Genomic DNA, 20,379 nt, shown 5'->3' with positions numbered 1-20,379 from the left:
CGCTTCATCTACAAAGAAACTTGAACAACCATTGGCTGTTTTATGGCTGTTTATAAGAAAGTTAGTTTGAAGAGCATATGGTGTTTGGAAATTATTTGATAGGGTAATCCCCACTTCATCTACAAAGAAACTTAAACAACCATTGGCTGTTTTATGGCTGTTTATAAGAATGTTAGTTTGAAGAGCATATGGTGTTTGGAAATTATTTGATAGGGTAATCCCCACTTCATCTACAAAGAAACTTAAACAACCATTGGCTGTTTTATGGCTGTTTATAAGAATGTTAGTTTGAAGAGCATATGGTGTTTGGAAATTATTTGATAGGGTAATCCCCACTTCATCTACAAAGAAACTTAAACAACCATTGGCTGTTTTATGGCTGTTTATAAGAAAGTTAGTTTGAAGAGCATATGGTGTTTGGAAATTATCGGGTATGTGATCCCTGCTTTATCTCCAAAAAGGCTTTGAAGCAATTTGCTTTTTCATTGCTGTTTTCCCACCAAAGCTTCTTTGGAAAGCTTACGGTGTGTTATATCTGTTTTATCACCACAGAAACTTATGCTATTTACTATTTTATCACTGTTTATTTAATAACAAAGTCACTGTGTAGAGCATATGGTGTGTCATCTGTTTTGTCACCAAATGAACTTTTGAAACTATGTGATATATTATCCTGTTATATCACTCTGATGTGGACAGGATAACTATGGCACAGTACTTAATACTCAAGATGTGGTTGAATGAGTACATTGCCCAGTGGTCAACAGCTCTAGGCCCTTATGGAATAATAAAAACAATGCAACAATTTGGTACAGAAAAACATTTTGTGTTACCCCGTACCATTTACGAGCAAACTTGAAGTGATTCGTTGCTGGTATATAATGTGAACAGTACTTATATGGAATTCATGAAAACAGTTTCATTTTCCCGTTGGAAGTTCTTATATCTTTCTCTTAATTGTACAGAAAATAAAAAATATGGGTTCTTGGATATTTTCATGTTTTTCCAGTAGCTATCCATTTGTGTGTTCACCTATCTCAGTAATGTTATTAGAGAACAAAAGTTTGTGTCCAACGGACGCATGCCCACGAAAAAGTTGCGTCACGTAAAAAAAGCTTGCGCCCCGATCGAACACCAATTACGTTTATCGTATGACCTACTGTTACTAATACTAGTGTAGTATCACTGCCTATACTTTGTGAATGTTATACACAATATATAGGGCAGAAATGCTCAGTGCCTTAGCTTCGCTGTTTTTCAGGGGCGGCCTGGCCCGACCCTCCTTTCGACCACCCTGCCGTTTCAACCAATTGTTACCTGTCAGTGTGTCAGCTTTATTAATTTATCTATTGATGAGCAGTTGTTTTATTTTACAGCAATACCTGGTGAATGACTCCAACATCCCCGTTTACGGCATGAAGCTACCAACAGGCTTTCAACTCATTGGTCAAGTTGTAAGTTTGTATTTAAAAAAAACATTTTGTAATCGCCGTAATATTGCTGTTTATCAGCGCTCATCGCAAGACCTTTGAGATCTCATTTCCCTATATATGCATTAAGTCCGACCGCTTTATTATATTCACAAATAGGGCAAGGAATATCTCTTTCGTTTTTTATTACCAGTCTCTTGCAGATTACGAGAAATGGTTGTCGTATTTTTCGGATAAGAAGTCCAACCAGAGGACGCAACAGCCCTACACTGCCAAGGCCTATGCTAGGTATTAACTTAAGTTCTTTTTCAAATTAAATCCATCTATTGAAGGGGGCACTATAAATTTTTACAAAAACTTCAGGATATTAAAAAGGATAAAATGATGCTATCGGAGGGTTGCTTGAAAGATGAGAATAATGTATACCATCTCTATATCCTGTTATTGATGTGTAGTATGGGTAATTGCTTCCAGAAGGTGCACATATTGAAATAGACTATTAATGTAATATTTCCTGTCTTGATTAAAATATGTTTATAAGCTACAAAAAAAAAATGCAGTATCCATTCAGATCTTCTGTAGGGATGATGTCATTCCCTCTGCTGTTGCTAGGGAAAGAAATTTTCACCGTTGATCCAAAACCTTAAATATGAAGATCTTACCAAATAAAACAGGATAACTATTGAAATGTACACTTCACACATTGCAATGATCCTGAATTGCCAAAAAAAAAGTTTCATTACAATTCTTTACTTTCATGAAATGGTCTCCATTCCAAATGTATGCTCCTTTATAACCAGACAATGAATGATATGTAACATTGCCAACCTGTCAGCATCTTTTGAATAGTGGTAGGTAGTATGTATACTATCACATAAGTATATAAAGGTACCTTTGTGTTGTAAATTCTTGTCTTTTTGTTAAGAATGAGCATATTGCAAAAATATTAAATTGCAAAAGAAATTCTTTGCTGGGAAGGATAGTTAAAAAACACTACTGCTCTGCTGTTTGTAAAGTGGCTGCCATGTTTCATCCTTGGCTAGTTGTATTGGAGCCATTTTGTGTTTCACTGACAGAAACACTCTTGGCATTTCCAGTTCTAAGTTCAATCCTCTTTGATGCTGGAACATTCTCTTTCTCTTCAGAATCGGATTAATCGGCAATCCATCTGACGGGTTTAACGGGAAGACAATATCTCTCTCTATCAGAAACTTCTGGTCGGAGGCCACCATTGTTGAAAGCAGAGACTTGGTATAGGTTTTGTTAATTTTATTAAATTTTATTGTTAAATTGAAAAAATAATATGAAAGAAATTCTTGAACCTATTTACACATTTTGGATAACTATGTTTGTAGACACCACATTATTTAAAGCAAGAGTCTCTGGTGGGAAGACCGTGGGGGCTGAGTTTGGCCTGCAAAAGATTTCAACTGCCCTCTACCCCTACAACCCCCCCCTCCCCCCACCCCTTAGAACAACCCATAATCTTACACTTTACCAAAAGGAATCATAATTTGGAAGGATGCAACCTAACCTTCAGATGTTGGAAATTGTTTGACTTTTGAAGACAATTACTACTTTTAACCAAGAGTTTATTCTTGTCCCCCCGTTCCCCCTCTTTAGGTCCTGGTGCCGCACCCTCTGAACGACCCCACGGAATTCGGTAGTCTGGGGGACCTTCACGTCATCAGCCGTAAAGAAGGATATTTCGGAGGGCTGAGATTGCTTCAGGCAACCTGTAAAAAATTCTACCAGTACTGCTCCGAGCAAGGGTAAGAAATGACTGAAAAGCCCCTCTTCAATGTCAATTTTCAACAGATGACCAGAATAGATGTAACACCATGTAGCGGTGTGATGATTAGTATGCAAGAGTTTTCTGTAGAAGGACGTTCTAGGCTAGGCTCTAGTTTAATCGATTATCAGCACTAGTGTACCTCAAAAATGAAGAAGATTAGCAATAATAACGAGAGGATAGACTACATACCACAGAGCTGAATTAGAGAAAGAGTTTTGATGCTCCTACAATAAACTGGACTTTGTTTTATGATTGTATAAATTAGCAGAGATTGTTGTTAATCATGCTTTTCCACCTGTCAAGAACCCCAGTTGTACATGCTTGTTACTTAAGGCTTAACAGCTAATCCTCCTCATCGCTAATCTGTACTATAACGACATGTATCATCAAGTAAATTACATTTCTTGTTTTATCTGTGAGCCCTCTATATTCAGCATGCAATCCTTTCCATTTCGTTTCGATTTGTGTTCCGTACAGAATCGCGCTGCCGAAGAGGAACTTTACTCTGAAGTATGACACAAACATTCCTAGACAAGTGGTGAGTTTATAATCTCTTGGTTCTAATAATTTTAAGTTTGTTTTAAAGAGTTTGCTGTTCAACCATTGAACAGTCTTGCGTTGCATTTTGGATTACTTTAGTAGAACACCCTAATTTGATGTGATTTTTTTACCATAATGTAACCTCCATTTGTCTTTAATTTACTGTAACACCAAAGACCAGAAATATAAAAACACCTCAATATAGTTTCAATTGACTCATATGGACCTCTTTATTTTCTAACTGATATTGAAAGTAACGTAAGAACCAAAGCGAGAGTCCGGTATAACCCAAGACCTATACAGGGAAAGACCTCTTTAAACATAATGACTCCCTGCTTTTATACAAATCAAAGATAATGTCTAGCATCAAACAAAGAAACATGTGATTGCTTAATCATAACGACCAAGCTGTGTATGCCACTGAATAGTTAATTTGCATGTTATTGCATACTGAAAGTAAAAGAATCTTTTACACTACTACAATAATGTACTCAGCAATGTGAGTTGCTATGGAGATACAGTAGTTGTTGCATTGAGACAGTGGATGACATATTGAGACATACTGTAGATGTGATTTATTTTGGTTTTACATTTGTAAAGCGCTTTGAGCGGCTTTGCTGATTATGTGCTATATAAATATTACTTATTATTATGTAAGATGTAATTGTTCATAAATATGTCCATATAGCAATAGATGTATAAAGAAAATAAGTTGAAAGCGATCTCACCAAACTAATGCAAACAGCCATGTTTTATTCTTCCAACTTTAAGAATATTTACAATGGACTTGTTTAAGATCACATGCAGTGTCCATTAATTTTGTCAGTCAAAAACTTTGTGAACAGTGTTGTCAAGACACACTCTGGCTTAAAACGGCCAAATATGTCAGGCTTTATGCTTCCACTTCACGAAGGGAAGTAGAGAACTTGATAACTGGGTTCTTGAAAAACCTGTTGAGGAATATAGGAGTAGAAAGGTTCACAAGTAGCCAAGCATAGGTGCCTACTTCAAAGTAGCACTTTGATTTATGTCAAACAAGTTTTCCTTTTTATTACACAGGACATGACTAACTTTTCCTCTGTTCCCTACTCCTTCTCCCCTTTCTCCCTCCCCCCCCCCTTTCACTCATCTTCTCACAGCTCTCTTCCCCTCCTTTTTTCTCCACACCTTTCTGTCTTTGTCCCTCTCCAGTTTATTCCTTACCCTGTGCCTTTAATCCTCTCTTTGTCCCTCCACAGTTTATCTCCTTCCTCTCCTCTTCTCCTGTTGCTTTCTACTTATAATCCCCTTACATCTATCTCATTGTGTTCACCATACTCATTAACCTGTCTGTATTCTGTGCGTGTTTTTGTCCCCTCTGTTACTGTAACTTGTCATTTAGCCTCTGAAGAAGATCCTGCTAGGATGGAAACGTCAGGCCAACTTACTTTTACACTTTTTATTACATAATAAAATAACATAATGATGTAGCCAGCCATAAACTTGAACGGTACAGTTTTCATTTCAGGAAAAACTGAAAGTCAATTTTTTTTTAAATAAATTGTGCAATTTGAATCTATCCTTGTGACTAATACTCACATGAAAATGTGTTCATAGCGAAGAAAATGCTGAGGGTTTATTCAAATTAATTTGTGATACAAAGGGTAAAATTTTCATTTGGTGAGTTTATTTTGGAGGTTTCATTTAGCTTGATCTACTGCAAACTTATTTTGAAGTAGTTCTTGTAAGGTTTAGTAAACATGCCCACATAATAATGCAACAGTGATATAAGATTATGTTTGGCCTCTAAGGTTATTAATAAACCATATAAATTCATCTTTTAAAAAAAAAATTAATCTTTGAACTCTCTTTTAAGCTGAACGTTGGGAAATTAAAATAATTTAGAAATGCAGGAAGTGAGATCTGAGAGGAGTTTAATTTCATACCTGTAATTTTTACAGATATTCTTTATCTTTTCGTCTTGATTTTCTCAGGGCTTAGCAGGAAGTAGTGCCATCGTCACGGCAACTATGCAATGTCTGATGCATTTCTTTGATATTACAGATTTGGTAAGCACGAAAAATCTTAAAATTAATATTCTGCGAGAGATTTACAAAATTTAGTCAGTGTGTTCTAGTATTTGATGTCTGTTGTTTACTTATTAATGATTTTAAAAGCACAAAGAAAGGATTTTCTAGAACAGGATTTAACCAACGACCTCATGGTTACAAGCCCTGCACTCCACCTACTGAGCTATCAAGCCCTTAGTTGGTGATCCCTGTAAAATCATTTCTTGACTGAGGGCGCCAGTCAGTACCTTGCATACTGTGTAAACAGGGATCATAACCCAGTTTCACTAAACACAATCCAGAAATTAGCATGGAATGGACTTAAAGAGAAATTCTGCCTTTATGATGTTTAGTTGATGTTGTAATCAGTTCTGTGGTATTTTGTTATTGTTACAAGGATATGAAGAAGCCTCTTCAACCACAGTTTATCTTAGACGTAGAAATGGAAGAACTCTTCATCAATGCCGGGCTTCAGGATCGAGTTATACAGGTGAGCTGATCCTCTTCAAATAGAGAGGTGGGATAACTTAATACTTATTGTGTTTTTTCTTTCTTTTTCATGTCTGTCTTTCTTTTGTTAGTTTTCACTGGAAGTTAAGGAAACTCATTCTGTGGATTATGTTACGCTCTACTTCTAACACCCCCCTCCCCCCCCTCTTCACCTACCCATCCTTCCCTTTGTCATACCCACTGGCATGTGCTCAACGGAACATCTTCTTGATCGGTCAACTTCGGGAAATAGTTGATTTGACCGTAGCGTAGAATAACCAGTATGCTGAGTATAATATGCAGAATAGCCAAGGTTGATGCACATATGGAGAGTTAAGTTTGTGAAATAAATTCAACCTATAAAGTAGCCGATTATATAGTGTTTGTACCTTATGTAAACTTAGAGCTATATTACATTATGATTAGATTATGGAGAGTTAATAGAAACATTCAGGTAGACAGATTCTAACTATTAAGAACTAAATACGTTGTCTCCTGTGTTTCTTTCAAGTTACCCCATTCATTAATATTTTTGGTATAACAGACGTTTATCAATACAGAAAACGTTTAGCTGTCCTTCAGCACAGAATTCTAGAAGTTACAGCATTTAATGAAAAGCTAATTCCACAAACTTCAGAATGTGGTGGGGAAAAAGAGTCAAATTTTGGTCCCTGGAATGAAAGACAAAATTTTGCTGTTTTTGCTTAAATGTTTAAGTTCAATATAATATTTGATCAATGCATGGATATGAAACCCATAAATATCTTCCTATCTTTACCACTCAGGTTTATGAGGGGTTGGTATATATGGACTTTTCAACAGAAATCTTTAAGGCACAGGGCCACGGTGACTACCAACCATTGGATATGGATCTGCTGCCCTCTATGTGGCTCGCCTACATCCGTAACCCCAGCGATTCGGGCAAAATACACAACAATGTAAGCGAGAGATGGCGGAATGGTGAGCATTAAATTGCTTTAACGATGTGAAAGGCACTTTGAAAATGGAATCTGGGAAAGAAATTCAAACACAAATATCAAAATATTCATAAGAAAATGTCAAGATTCAGAAAGTAAAAAAATTATGATTATTTGTACGCCCTGTAGTACAAAGTACTTTATTAACTTTCTTTCTTTTTTCTTTAATTTTTCGTTGTTAGGAGATTCTGAGGTCATGGAGGCAATGGCAACATTTGCACAGCTCACAGATCAGGCAAGGTAAGAATCCAAACGTTAAAACTACAGCTATCTTTCCGTTGTGTTTGTATCACTGTAACAAAAATTCTGCTATAAAACAGCAAAAACAGAAATGCAACTACCTTTTGTCCTTCTTTTCTTTCACCTTGCTATTGTTTGTAAATTCTCCCTGTCGTTAACTCTTCTCGTCAAATATTTCATTTTCAGTATCGCAGACAAAAGATTTGAAAGAACTTTGAAAGTATTCTGATGTGTTTTCATCACTGTTCAGTTGGTACTTTGTTATGAGGGCCGAATAGGTCGGTTGAAAATGAATTTACATATCAAGCTTTAATCTATTTTGTTGTTGTATCAATTAACAGCTGAAGTTTTTACCCAGCCACAAACATGTTGTTACATCAGGTCGTCAAAGGTCATACTATTAAACTATTCAATAATCGTCTCAAATGAAGCTTATCAAACCCAAACAACCCACCTGCTTTAATAATCACTTCTTTTTTTCAAATTCCAGACAGGCTTTGGAGACTAAGGACCATAACAAACTCAGAGAATTGATGGACGATAACTTTGATCTTCGTAGAAAACTGTACGGTGATGATGTCATAGGGGCTGAAAATCTTCAGATGGTTAATTTAGCAAGACAGGTATGACTGGGGAATATCTTGACTCAGTTTTGATTCTGTATAATATTCATTCTCTAAATTATGAGAAACACGTCTTTGACACGCTATGCGTCTCCTTCACACGCAGAAATAGCAAAATATGTTAACTATTCAACATTGTTACTGTGTTAGTTCGTTCGTCGCAAGATTTTCGGAAGCACACCTCCGCTCAAAACTAGGGAAATGTTGGCGAGATGGAATTAAACCTTTGGAAAATTCGTAGTTTTCAGTCGTCATGGGTTTTTCTTAAATTTCGAAAGAAAACTTTGATTTATCACATGTTCTGCAAGGTGAGTTCTATTAATGAGAAACCAATGTCTATTTTTTTTAAGTAGATTTCTTTGGTCGTTTCAGTTTAATTAAACAGAAGGCAATGTTTCGAAACCTTGTAAACAAGATATCTCAAGAAGTGAAACATTCAGTTATTTGTTTTTCTGACAGATTCAGCTAATTACATGAGATTCAGCTAATTACATCAGGTTTACAGGTAGCTCATTACATCAGGATTAGCTCATTACATTAGTTTCAGCTCATTACATCAGAATCAGCTAATTACATTGGATTCAGCTAATTATATCAGAGTCAGCTAATTACTCATTGAAACCACAACCCTTTCTTCCATTTTTCCATTTTACTGTTCCTTCTTCAAACGATGACAATGTCCATTTACCGGTTACTCTTTAAATAATCTAACCAGCCGACATCATAGTTCCATATTATTATCCTCTCATAACTCTTAAGACTATCGTTTACTCCATTTCTGCTGTTGTATTTGGGGATTCACATTCACTGGGAGTCTCCCCAAGGCCATTCCAGATGAGTTAACGGAGCCAGTCGTACTCCTACAAACAAATTAATATATAAACTCCTTCTCCTTAACAGTTGCATCATCTCCCAGCGATATTGATACAATAGAAACTGGTTTTGCTTCCTTCACCGTTATTAAAACATATTACGTCAACTATTTTGAAATGTCGCCATCCTTGTTAAGGTTGAAGGGTAGACCATTGTTACTGATCTAACAAGAAAACTCCTATTTATAATGAAAATAAGGAAACAGGAAAAATAAAATTTGGGGCTGATAAGTTTGTTTGTTTTGCTAAGGTCTTAGTGAGTTGACATGGCATAATTAATCTTGTCAGTTCAATGGATAGACATTTTGTCAAGATCTCTCTGTAAGGACATTTCCAGGTGTTATTGTGAAATTTGACCTGCTTAGCTGTGAGCACATAACTGAAGGAGGAATAGACACTTTCGCATTCCCCACTAAGCAATGCACAGGTTGTTTCCATTCATATGTCTTGAACAAAACGTGCAGCTCAATTTTGAGCAGTGGTGGCGCTACGGGGGGCATGAGGGGGAAATTTTCCCCTCCCCAGATTTCCCCTTGCCCCCCCACCCAGTTGCCCCTCAATCAATTCTGCTTCTTATCCAAAATGTATAGAACCAAGCTAATAGTTTGAATTAGAAACAGCTTCCGATACAACGCATTGATGTGAAAAATTGTCAAATGAAAGCACCTTTTTGCATCGAAGTCACTTTTACTTGTAGAAAATTCCTAAAGGGGTGAGAAAGTCCCTCCCATAAGACCCCTCCCCTATATCAGTGTTACATTTTTGGCCCCTTGCCCCCTAGTTGCCCCCCCCACCCGATTGCCTTGACTGTTGAGGCCACTGATTTTTTTAGGGATTTTTTTCCATTGACATGTATCATTCTACACATCGCTATAGATACACTCTGTACTCAATACAAAATTATTCCTGCATAAAATGGAATACTTGTCATTAGTATCAGACAACAAACAAGCTTGAAGCCTTTATTTTGATTTCATCATTATCAAGTTTTACTTGACTATTATACTATTATATCTAACTAGATAGATAGATAAATAGCATTTATAAAGTCCAGCTTCTATCAGTGCCCCACGACAGACTTGCACAGATGAGCTAGAAGACAAAAAAATTAGACCATATCAATCTTATTGTGAAATTGCAGACTATTTGTGAAGAACATATGTTTTAATTGGCGTTTTGAAGGGGTCATGGCCTACAATTAGGCGAATGTTGGTAGGGAGCGCATTCCAAAGCTTTGGACCAACTATTATATCATTAACTTTTAATTTACTTCTGCCAGGTTTTTGAAAGATCAAACTTCATCCCCTCAGTATGTCAAACTTTGTCGTTGCCGGCTTCATGTTTGCTATCTTCTCATTTTAAAATAGCATGGATCGTGTGCGAAGTTTCCTGGTTCCGGTGGTGCTGTGATCGGCTTTTGTCCAGATGCAGACAATCTGGTGAGAATCCAATTTTTGGCGATGATTTCCCAATAATCTATTTTTCTATAATCTGTATAACCTTGGAATCTATCTCCATAATAATGTACATATGATAATCCACAATAATTCTGTACCGTTCTTGGAGTAAAAGCGAAACGTACACCCTCTAAAAACATCTATATTCATTTTGTTTTTTAGCTCATCTTTAAATATCGATTTTTCGATTTACTGTCAAAACTTCTTTTTCCCCCTATGCCGAATGTCCACATGGCTTGATACGTTTTTGCTGAAAAATAGAATATTTAAGAAGACATAATAAACAGTCAATGCTTCCTTGAAATTTAGAATAGTAAACAGATTTTTACTCCATTTACTTTGGCTGGCGAATCGTTTGTTTCTCGTATTATATGATTGTTTTGAAAGGAAGTGACAAACTGTTTTAAGGTAAACCAGGAAATATTTGGTGGTGGGGGTGGATGTCGTCACGGCACACTTTTCTTTGTCTAAAGGCTTCATTTAACCATTAAAAATAATCTTGTTTATTTGTCCTTGAAATGCGATACAGTTCGAAAATTTGCTTAGCTTTCCTTGTTCCTTAAATTCAAGTCGATATTTTTATATCTTTTATAAAATAATCTTGTTTATTTGTCCTTGAAATGCGAAACAGTTCGGAAATTTGCTTAGCTTTCCTAGTTCCTTATATTCAAGTTTATTTTTATTATATCTTTTATAGGTCAAAGATTTTGTATATTATAAAAAAATGACAGATGTTTTCAACTCCATGTTCTATAATGATGTTATGTCAATGACTGCTGTTGCCAGATAAATAAATAAAAAGTTCACCAAATTCTAGGAATATTTATCTTCAAGATTAAACGAGCCATCAATTTGTCGTTGGTGTGTCTCTGACTAGTGCAAAAAATTGACCGTTTTTGGAAGCAGTAAATTTTGACCACTTAAATATTTCCTTAAGAGTGCCAATATTTTTTACCCTTATATTAACTTTCATTGCACATAATTTTGATGGCTACCAGAATATGTTTTTAATCATTTTCTTAAAATATTTTTGAAAAGTTTGCAGAAATTTATTATGATCTATTTCGAGCAGAATACGTCATATTTGATCCTCCTCTTTATTTTTCCAAAAATACTTTTTTTTTAAAATTTTGCAGAAACATTTGAAGAAGGCTTTCCAGTCAGAAGGTTTTGTCTTTTGTGATGTTTCTCCAAATCCACCTCAAGTTAAGACCAGGAAGAACTCCCAGTTGTCATAGCAACCGTGTGAAAAGATCTGGTGACCAAAATTAGCAGGTATTTTGGCTTGTCCCTCTTAGTCTTACCAAATATCTCGATTCCTCACAGCAGTTTGATATTCCTGTTTCCCGCAATGTTATCAAACCTTTGGAGTAAAAAGTTCAAAATATGATATCAACTGACCATTGCAACAACACACTTTCGTAGCTTAATTAACTAAACGAATGTTAATTAGCTGTAAAATTAGCTCTGTATTACCGATTCCAAAAACCGATAGACGTTTCATCCTCCAAGGCCTGTGTTAACATTGAATAACATCGAGCTAGCTCTGAATGAGGGCCTGCTAGAGTCAACACTTTGGGCTCTCTTACGTATGGATGGATATTGCCTTCTTGCATCATAAGATGGGCATTTGGTTTAACCCTTTTTGTCTCTCTCTAACATTTGATAAGTTTGGATATCAAATCAGCAGATGTTTCTTCAAAAGTTTTCCCCTTTTTCTTCAAGTGAAATAAGACAAACGAATGAACAGCTTAGATGTGGGAGTTTAGTCTCAATACGTGTTTGCTGATGAATTGCGGAAAACAAACTTGGGAAGCAGATTCAATGTCCCTAATTCTAAATGCACTCTGACCTGCTGGGTTTAATGGAGAAAAGCTGTCGCAATTGAAAGAAAGAAATTGATTTTCTGTTGCCCTTATGGTGTGAAAGATTTACCATAAAATCACTGCAGACTGCCTATATCAGCATGTTCATTACACAAATGTAACTATATATAATACTCGTATCGTCCACTCGTAAGTCCTATGCCTAACGGTCGTAAACAAAACAGAAAGATTTGATTGGCGCATGATCTGTTGTTCGGCAAGGCTTGCAAATTTTGATTGAAGTTTGTAGAATCTACGGGCTCGTTAAAAAATCTGACGAATTTTATTCAGCTCAAAATGTTTAACGACAGATAACTCAATAAAAATAATGATTACTAATATGAATATTGTTATTTACACTAAGATGTAAGGGCGGTAAGCTGGAAAGGTCAAAGTTAAAATTTGGCAAACACCCATTGAATTAAATTGAAATAGATCAATTGAAAATTGATAAAAAAAACTTGTTTATCTTTAAGAAATTGTTATGTAGGTCATCTAGCTTGAAACATGACCTTTGGAGACTGGAGCGTTTGATTTCTTCCCTTTCTTCTTTATGAGGGATGGGATTGGGAGGGGAGGGGAGGGGAGGGGGAGGGAGTTTGCGAAAGAACTGAGGAAACTGCTATGTTTCTTTGTAAAGTGTTCAGCAAATGACAATGTTGCCTTTCAAAGGAATTGCTCACAAATTTCATTGTTGTCCGAATGTGTTAAGTACCTTCATGCTATGTGCTGAATATTATGACAAAGAGACTGATGAGGTCAACCATGTGACCCTCTCAGTTCTCCTGCCACCCCACTACCTTCCTTCCCCCCCCCCAATGGCAATTCCTTGTTGCTCCTACGCTGTGTGGGCACGGTCGTCCTCTTAACGAGCAATATCGAGAAATCGACCGTATTAGCGAAGTCGTTCACTGGAGAGTTCAGCAGGGTTTGCCAACCCTGCCTGATTTAAAATTAACACTACGTTCCTTGAGATGAAATGTATTTAGTTCACCCCGGTATCTTGTCTTTCGATCGACCCCCAAAAGACTCGTCTCGTCATTGTTCCACTCACTGTAGGTCTGATCATCGTATTGATAAGCAAAGTATAGTCACTCTGAGCGCAAATTGGACACCTCTCTGCAAATTATATTCAAGCTCTCTGCGAGAAAATGTAATACAACGTTTATTATCTGCTTCGGGAGTCTTTTTCTCTAATCTAATATTCTGGGAAACTAATGGAGGATGAGTTGGGTGTTTTTTTTTTGTGCATATATTTCTGTTTTTTTTAGTCTTGAATCCTACCACCCCTACTGAGCATTTTCTACTTACCATACTGAGACACCCCCTGAGATTGTCTTTGGCCGAGCGAAGTTTAATTGGGAGATTACGAATGTTTTCCATATGTTTCTCGACATCAAAGTCACGGAGACAATATTTTCAAGTACGTCTCCCAGAGTTAAAAAACAAAACAAGGATTTCTCGGTTTATAGAACTTTCTTACTTTAATACTTGATATGTAAAGCAGTTGGCATTCAATTGGTCGCATTTACAAAACATTTTATTCTGCAACACGAATATATTACCAGCAAGAATAATTATTCCTTCAACAGTTGATAGAACATCAAAAAGAAGGGGAAAAAACAGTCTGCTACTTTTGAAAACAGTTATGAGTAATTAAACTAAGCCCAAACTGTTTTGTAATATATATTTAATATTACATTTCATCATCCGTTGAATAATGTAACAAGCAGCTCACTGACATTGAGTTAAGTCGGTCAGTGAATCACTCATTCAAACAGAGTTGTTTAGTTAGACCTGGGGTGGGAACCCTACGGCCCGCGGGCCACATGCGGCCCACCAGTGATTTTTTGTGCAACCAGTAAGATGTCTCAAGTAAAAGAGGAAAAAAATCAATCTATTTTACATCATCACAAACAAACGAGCTAGTTGCTTAGAATTTATCGGCACTAATGATGCTGTCAGGTACAGTAGGCCTATTATCCCCATTAATTATCAACTGTACTGTATTGACATTATGTTTTTGTTAATACAGATTAAGTACACACACTCGAATGCTTGAAAGTCCTCGGAATCAAAGGATTGAAATCAACAGCAGGTCGTTGGTTAGGTGCGGCCCAGTCAATTTTTCACTCCTTATATCTGGCCCATTCATTCAAAAAAGGTTGCCCACCCCTGAGTTGGACAGTCAAACAATAGTTCAGTTAGTCCATCATTATTCTGTCAGACAGTCTTTCAGTCATTTGATCCGTCAGTCTGAAATCATTCTTTCTGTCTGTGAGTCAGTCATTCTTCCTGTTAGTCATTACGTCAGTCAGAATAATTCTTTCCATAGACCACCTTGCTCTGATAATACAAACAAATGCCTTTGTGTAGGCTTATGCGAAGCTCAGTTTCACCCACCACAATGCCCACGACTATTTACTATTGAATGTTAAGGGAGAATAATATCACTATTTCAGATCTAAGATACAGTTTAATAGATGGTTTCTTACGTATATTATTGAATTAGGAGATATTTAGTCAGCCTTGTTTATACACTGAATGTGTAGACTTAATTTCATTCCCTAATGGCCTACAGCACCACACAGTATATACATTGTATGTTGATTTCATGAAACACGTAGTTGTCTTTAACAGTTACACCAAGCTGTACATGTTAACCCAGTCATCTTGTAACTGTGTCGGCTATGAACCTCTGCGGTGGCACTCAAACTAAAATTAAAACGGATGCACCCTAAAGCCTACCAGCCAGTTGTTCTAACATTACAGCTCACGTTGGTAATGTGGTATCATGAAATATACAAAAGAACTCAATTTATAGGCCTTCCTGACTATGTAACTCAGTCAGTCAATCAACAACGAAAAATGGACTGGGATATTAGAAATGGGTGCTTTGGCTTGTCAATGTTTCTGAGTGTGTGTATGTGTGCATTTTACTGTGGTTTCTGACTGACTCCTCTTAGCAAAGATTTATAGTTAGAAAGGGACTACCACCAACTACAGCTTAGATAACTCACTAGACCACAGGATTTGTAATCCTGGCGTCACTGGATCAGGTCATTTTTTTTTTTCATTTCTTTATTCCTGCATAAATTTACAGAGAAACATAAAAATAGGATAAAAATAGAACAATATACAGAACATCAAAAATACAGGTTAAGACATGCAAAAGTTTATGAGATTAAGATAATAATGAACAATGAAAAGCGTTACAAAAGTTATCAAAATTATCAAAAAGCTACAAAAAAGGATCTTAGAAGCTGTCTTTACCAGTTTAAAAAAAGGGGCTGCTCTGTAAATAAAACAAGTTCTTAGAGAGTAAAAATTCTAAAACATCATCAAAAAGCTACAATGAAGGATCTAAGGAGCAGTTTTGTACAAAAAGGGCTGCTCTGTAAATAAACGAGTTCATAAAGAGTATCATTCTAAAACATGGCGTGATATTTGGATTTCTCAAATTATAATTTTTTTTACTGCACAGAGAGTTGAGCTTGGAATGTAGAGGATGTTAGGAGTAGTTTGAATATTTTTGACATGTTCTTGCCAACATGTTCTTCATCAAAATTTCTTTGCCTGGTTGGTACATCGATAGTCATTATTGACTTCAAAGTAATGATATGAATGAGCCTGTAATAGAAGCATCCATCAACATGCTTGTTTGTTTCTGTCACCTGATTAAGATGTACATACGTCGACCTCATTTCGTAAATTTCCGATCCTTTTTTTGTGACATTTTTTGGTGTTTCAAATGCTGCTTGGTTTGTGCGTCATAAGTTTCAAAAGTTATTGATTTGATTTAACTTGAACAAGAATCTGAAATTTTTAGGTTTGGTCCACATTAATGAAAATATGTTGAATAGGGGTCGGTCTTTTACATTTATCAACATTTAGCAAATCTAGGGGGCAAAATTATGAATTAATTACTTAATTAAACTCCCAGTTTTAAATTCATTAAAATTTCAATTGGAGCAATTAGTTTCTGTTGTTGTTATGAAATTGCATGTGTCCCTGACTTTTAATTTAGATATGGATGTATCCTTTGGCTGTACAACTGAACAACAGCTGCTGAAAACTAGAAACCTTTCTATTTATTTGTGTGAGTTATTTTGGTCATTATCATCAAAATGACAATGGGCTTTTGTGTAACATCAGTGGCCTATTTTTAATCAACATATTTTTTTCCAATTTTCCCCAGAGACTTCATAATTAAACACAAGTGGCCAATTTTGTCTTTAAAATAATCTAGAAATCGTAGACAATGTGTTATTATCAGGTTTTTGTTCCAGCAGTTTTTTTCTTTTTCTCTTAAGTACCTTTAAGATTTCTTCCATGTAATCACGTAAGTTATAGAACACAGCTCTCTAGTCTCAAGAAAACGCTTCAAATAATCAAAAATCTGTTTCCAATAGCAAATAAATCGGCTTCAGTCTGGATGTGATACATCTTCTAAAACATGAACAGTCACTCACCATCAAATAAATAAGTACATTTTGTTTTTTCGATGGAATATAAGCATCCCCCACTAAGTTAACCTCTGTTTATGGGTTCAATCTACCTTAAGAACGAACACATTGCAAATACATATGCCTCTAAATATATAGTTTCCATTGGCCTTATAAAACAGACTTCTTGATTTTCTGATATCAAATGTAAGACCCGTCTAAAAGAAAACTGAGGTACATATAAAGGTCAACGTAACTCAAGACCTATATAGGAGAAGAACTAAATATTATGACTCCCTGCTGTTAATACCAGCAAAAGAGAAACTCTATTGTAATACAATCTCTATAGTAACAAAGATTGTTGAATCATAATAACAAGCTACGCATGCGACTGAATACTTCATTTGAATGTCATTTGCATAATAAAAGGCATTTCATTAGCATAATAAAAGTGCTATCCTAAGAACGATCTTCAACATTTTTCCTAGTTTTATGAAGTAAGTTTGATGACCAAGTTTATTATGACATGGCTCAGTTTGTATCGGGATCAATTTCAAAATTAACTAATAATTACCGTGGATAAACATAGATTATTATAACAATCTTTAGTAACAAGGAATCATTATTGTTGAATCGTAATAACAAGCTATGCATGCCATTGAATACTTCATTTGCATGTCATTTGCATAATCAAAGAAAAAAGAATCTTTTACACCAATACTGTAATATGGCCCTAGCTGACTACAGTTTCTAACGGTTTTAACTTCTAGAAGCGGTTGCAATAACGATTTTCGAACAAAAACTAACTAGTTTGAAGTGCTACCCTGATAATTAACATCAACACTTTAACTTGTTAATTGAAGTATTTTTGATGACCCAAATTTATTATTACAAACATGTCTTAGTTTGTTTTCGGAATCAATTTCCAAATTTGGGTTTCACATTAATAAAATTTAATCGTTATTATGGATGAACATAATTCGGTCATGTTGTTGAAAATTTGCAAAAATATACTGACTTAAATTTATGAGTTTCTAAAACAAACAATTAATTGTAACTTTTGACTGGCCATTTTTTTTATTAAATATACAATTTTAGGTTCCTAATTTAGCTCACAAGACAAAATTGTCCTCTGTGGTAAAATGCCACCCAAAAAATTTTGTTTTGTTTTTCCAGAAATTCTTCACATAGTACGGGGGAAAAAACTGCTGGATTATTTGAAAGGAAATCCTAAAACTTGCTTCCAAAATTTCATGTCTCTCATGATTTGAATGAAATAAATCCCTCTTGGCAAGCATTATGCTTGTGCTTGAATAGATGGCTGATCATTATTGTGAAGAAAACAATGGTTTCATAACAATAGGGCATTGTTCAAGGCTACTAACAAACAATCACATCTCCCCTGCCGAGTTGTGACGTTAATAAAGAAGCATTTTTAACCAATTAGTTGGCACACAGAATACATAATTATCGACACTTTTTCTAGGTTTAGGAAGCACTTTCCATAGCTAGAGCTTCATCTTATGTTTTTCTTATAAATTATATTTTACGGAACAACAATTATGATTGTACTCCCTCGTGGAAAGCGAAAATTACCATTGGCATGAACAGAGATTACATCCTCATCTTATGGATATATAATTGCTCGTTATTATTAAGAGAACAATGGATTCAGTAATAAAGAGTCCATTGTTCTGTTAGCTATAGTAAACAATAACAACAACAAACAGAACACCCCATAGGAAGATATGAATATGAAAGCAGCTAGTCCCTTGGTTGACCTTGGATGACCTTGGTTGCATCTTTATCTTTTCTAAGAAGGTATTTGAGCCCCACCCACCCTCTGATCTTGTGGAAATGTCTAAACCATGTGATCTTTGAATTGCAAAACTTCATCGGATCCTTACACACGTAACAATATTTGTGACCTTACTGAACGTTGATTTAATAGTTAACCTTAATGAGTATATCCTGTTAGGATAGGTTCCAGGTACCTCCATCAAAAAACCACTTGCCCATCAACTTTCACATGACCAAATCAGTTGGACTTTACTGACAGAAAGTTAATCAGATCTGTTGCAGTGAGATAAAAATGTTTAGAGCAGTAGCATGTTTTGATTGGTTATTATTAATTAAATCATCCTATTAGGATTTGACCCAGGGAGGAGAAGATGTGGCCCTGGGGTAGTAGAAATGGGCCATGCAGTGGGAGGAGGGATCAGAAGGAACCCCCTCCCTAAGAAAATACAATTTTACAAGTCACATGGTTCAATTCTGAGGCATCTTTAAACCATGCAGTAGGTCTCAACGTTAGGTTGTGCTAGGTCTCAACGTTGGGTTGTGCTAATAAAGTTCTACGTTTTTAGTTTTACGGGGACTTCCTTCGCCCTGGATGTACGCCTGCTTAATTCAGCCTTGATTGGTTACTTTATCAATGTATCCTGTTGAGGGTAAATACCAGGAACGTCCTCTCAAAGAACTGTTCATATCGATCAACTTTCCCAGTACCCATGGAGTGATAGATAATTACAATTAAAAATAAGTTACCTGGCTGCTAGCCAGGGTTTGAGTCTAAGCTTTGACCTCGTTGTGAAATTAATTGGTTACGATTTATAATTAATGGTTCCTGTTATGGGGCGGAGAGTTTGGACAAAACAAAAATATTGCAGACTGTTTCTGTTAGAGAGCGCTTGTTAATGTACCATGCATAAATTAAGCACTCTTATAAACCTAGCACTGGTCAACTGGCTCTATCAGGGCCCGTGAAAATGAAGGTTGCCACAAGCTGGTGGGGCCATTCTCCCAGAGCCTTGCTGTTGGTTTACAGTCACCGGGGATCGAACCCAGGGGCCAAAATACCTCTCGCTCTTCAGCTACAGAGCACAACCACTGCGCCACGGCAGCTGTTGATATATAATGCTCGTTTCTAATACTTAAAGTCCCTAATGAAAGCAAGTGACCGTATAAGAAGGCGGCAAAAGCAAGCTGCCGGCACCGGGGATCGAACCCAGGTGCCAAAATACCTCTAGCTCTGAAAGTACAGAGCACAACCACTGTAAAACTGTAAAACTTTAGTGCAGTCAGACCCTGTTCTATGTGTTATTATACAGCCACAAGTTTACCCTTCATGCGTAGTTGTGCTCTTGTTCTGCTGTTTATTTTTGCTTTGCAAATATATCATGGTACAGTGTGGGTGTGACATGGGCCCTATTGAGCGCTCAGTGCTGCTACTGGCATATATACATCCTCAGGGACCAAATGAAGTCTGTTTGACGAGATGAGACCCTGTATCTTACTTGGTTTCACGCTTGGTCTGTATGGACATAAAAATTTGCTGTTTAATGCAATGCAACTTTAATACAGCTTTTTTCCATTGATCTTCCAGTGATTATTTTTGATAGTACTGTTTTATACTTTTCAAATTAAAACAAATAGAGCTTGTATTTTGTACTACTGTAGTAAAGTTCCCTAGATATCAAATTATGAAGATTTATGAAACTATTTAGCAAGAGCGTCTCAGCTCGATCAATTGATACTTTGAGTGAATAACCCTAAAATTACCGGAAGCAATTAAGACCAAAGTTATCAGTTGTAGACA

At 36.1% G+C, this 20,379-nt stretch overlaps 1 protein-coding gene across 2 annotated transcripts in view; it reads left to right on the top strand.

Annotated features, from left to right (window-relative positions):
- LOC139977402 (uncharacterized) overlaps positions 1-20,379 on the top strand; it is a 51,442-nt gene that overhangs the window by 5,835 nt on the left and 25,228 nt on the right. For both annotated transcript variants that reach the window (XM_071986703.1, XM_071986702.1), the window contains 12 exons: positions 1,377-1,454; positions 1,624-1,718; positions 2,576-2,681; positions 3,054-3,202; positions 3,703-3,763; positions 5,739-5,813; positions 6,211-6,303; positions 7,088-7,262; positions 7,462-7,519; positions 8,010-8,142; positions 10,382-10,453; positions 11,608-11,746. In XM_071986703.1, the coding sequence (XP_071842804.1) occupies positions 1,377-1,454; positions 1,624-1,718; positions 2,576-2,681; positions 3,054-3,202; positions 3,703-3,763; positions 5,739-5,813; positions 6,211-6,303; positions 7,088-7,262; positions 7,462-7,519; positions 8,010-8,142; positions 10,382-10,453; positions 11,608-11,709 (1,197 nt within the window). In that variant the 3' untranslated portion in view covers positions 11,710-11,746. The remainder of the gene's footprint in view (positions 1-1,376; positions 1,455-1,623; positions 1,719-2,575; positions 2,682-3,053; positions 3,203-3,702; positions 3,764-5,738; positions 5,814-6,210; positions 6,304-7,087; positions 7,263-7,461; positions 7,520-8,009; positions 8,143-10,381; positions 10,454-11,607; positions 11,747-20,379) is intronic.

Source organism: Apostichopus japonicus, chromosome 12 (genome assembly GCF_037975245.1).
Source record: "Apostichopus japonicus isolate 1M-3 chromosome 12, ASM3797524v1, whole genome shotgun sequence".
Taxonomy (NCBI): Eukaryota; Metazoa; Echinodermata; class Holothuroidea; order Aspidochirotida; family Stichopodidae; genus Apostichopus; species Apostichopus japonicus.
Note: the sequence above shows the minus strand (reverse complement) of the source record. Positions and strands in the feature narration are given on the sequence as shown.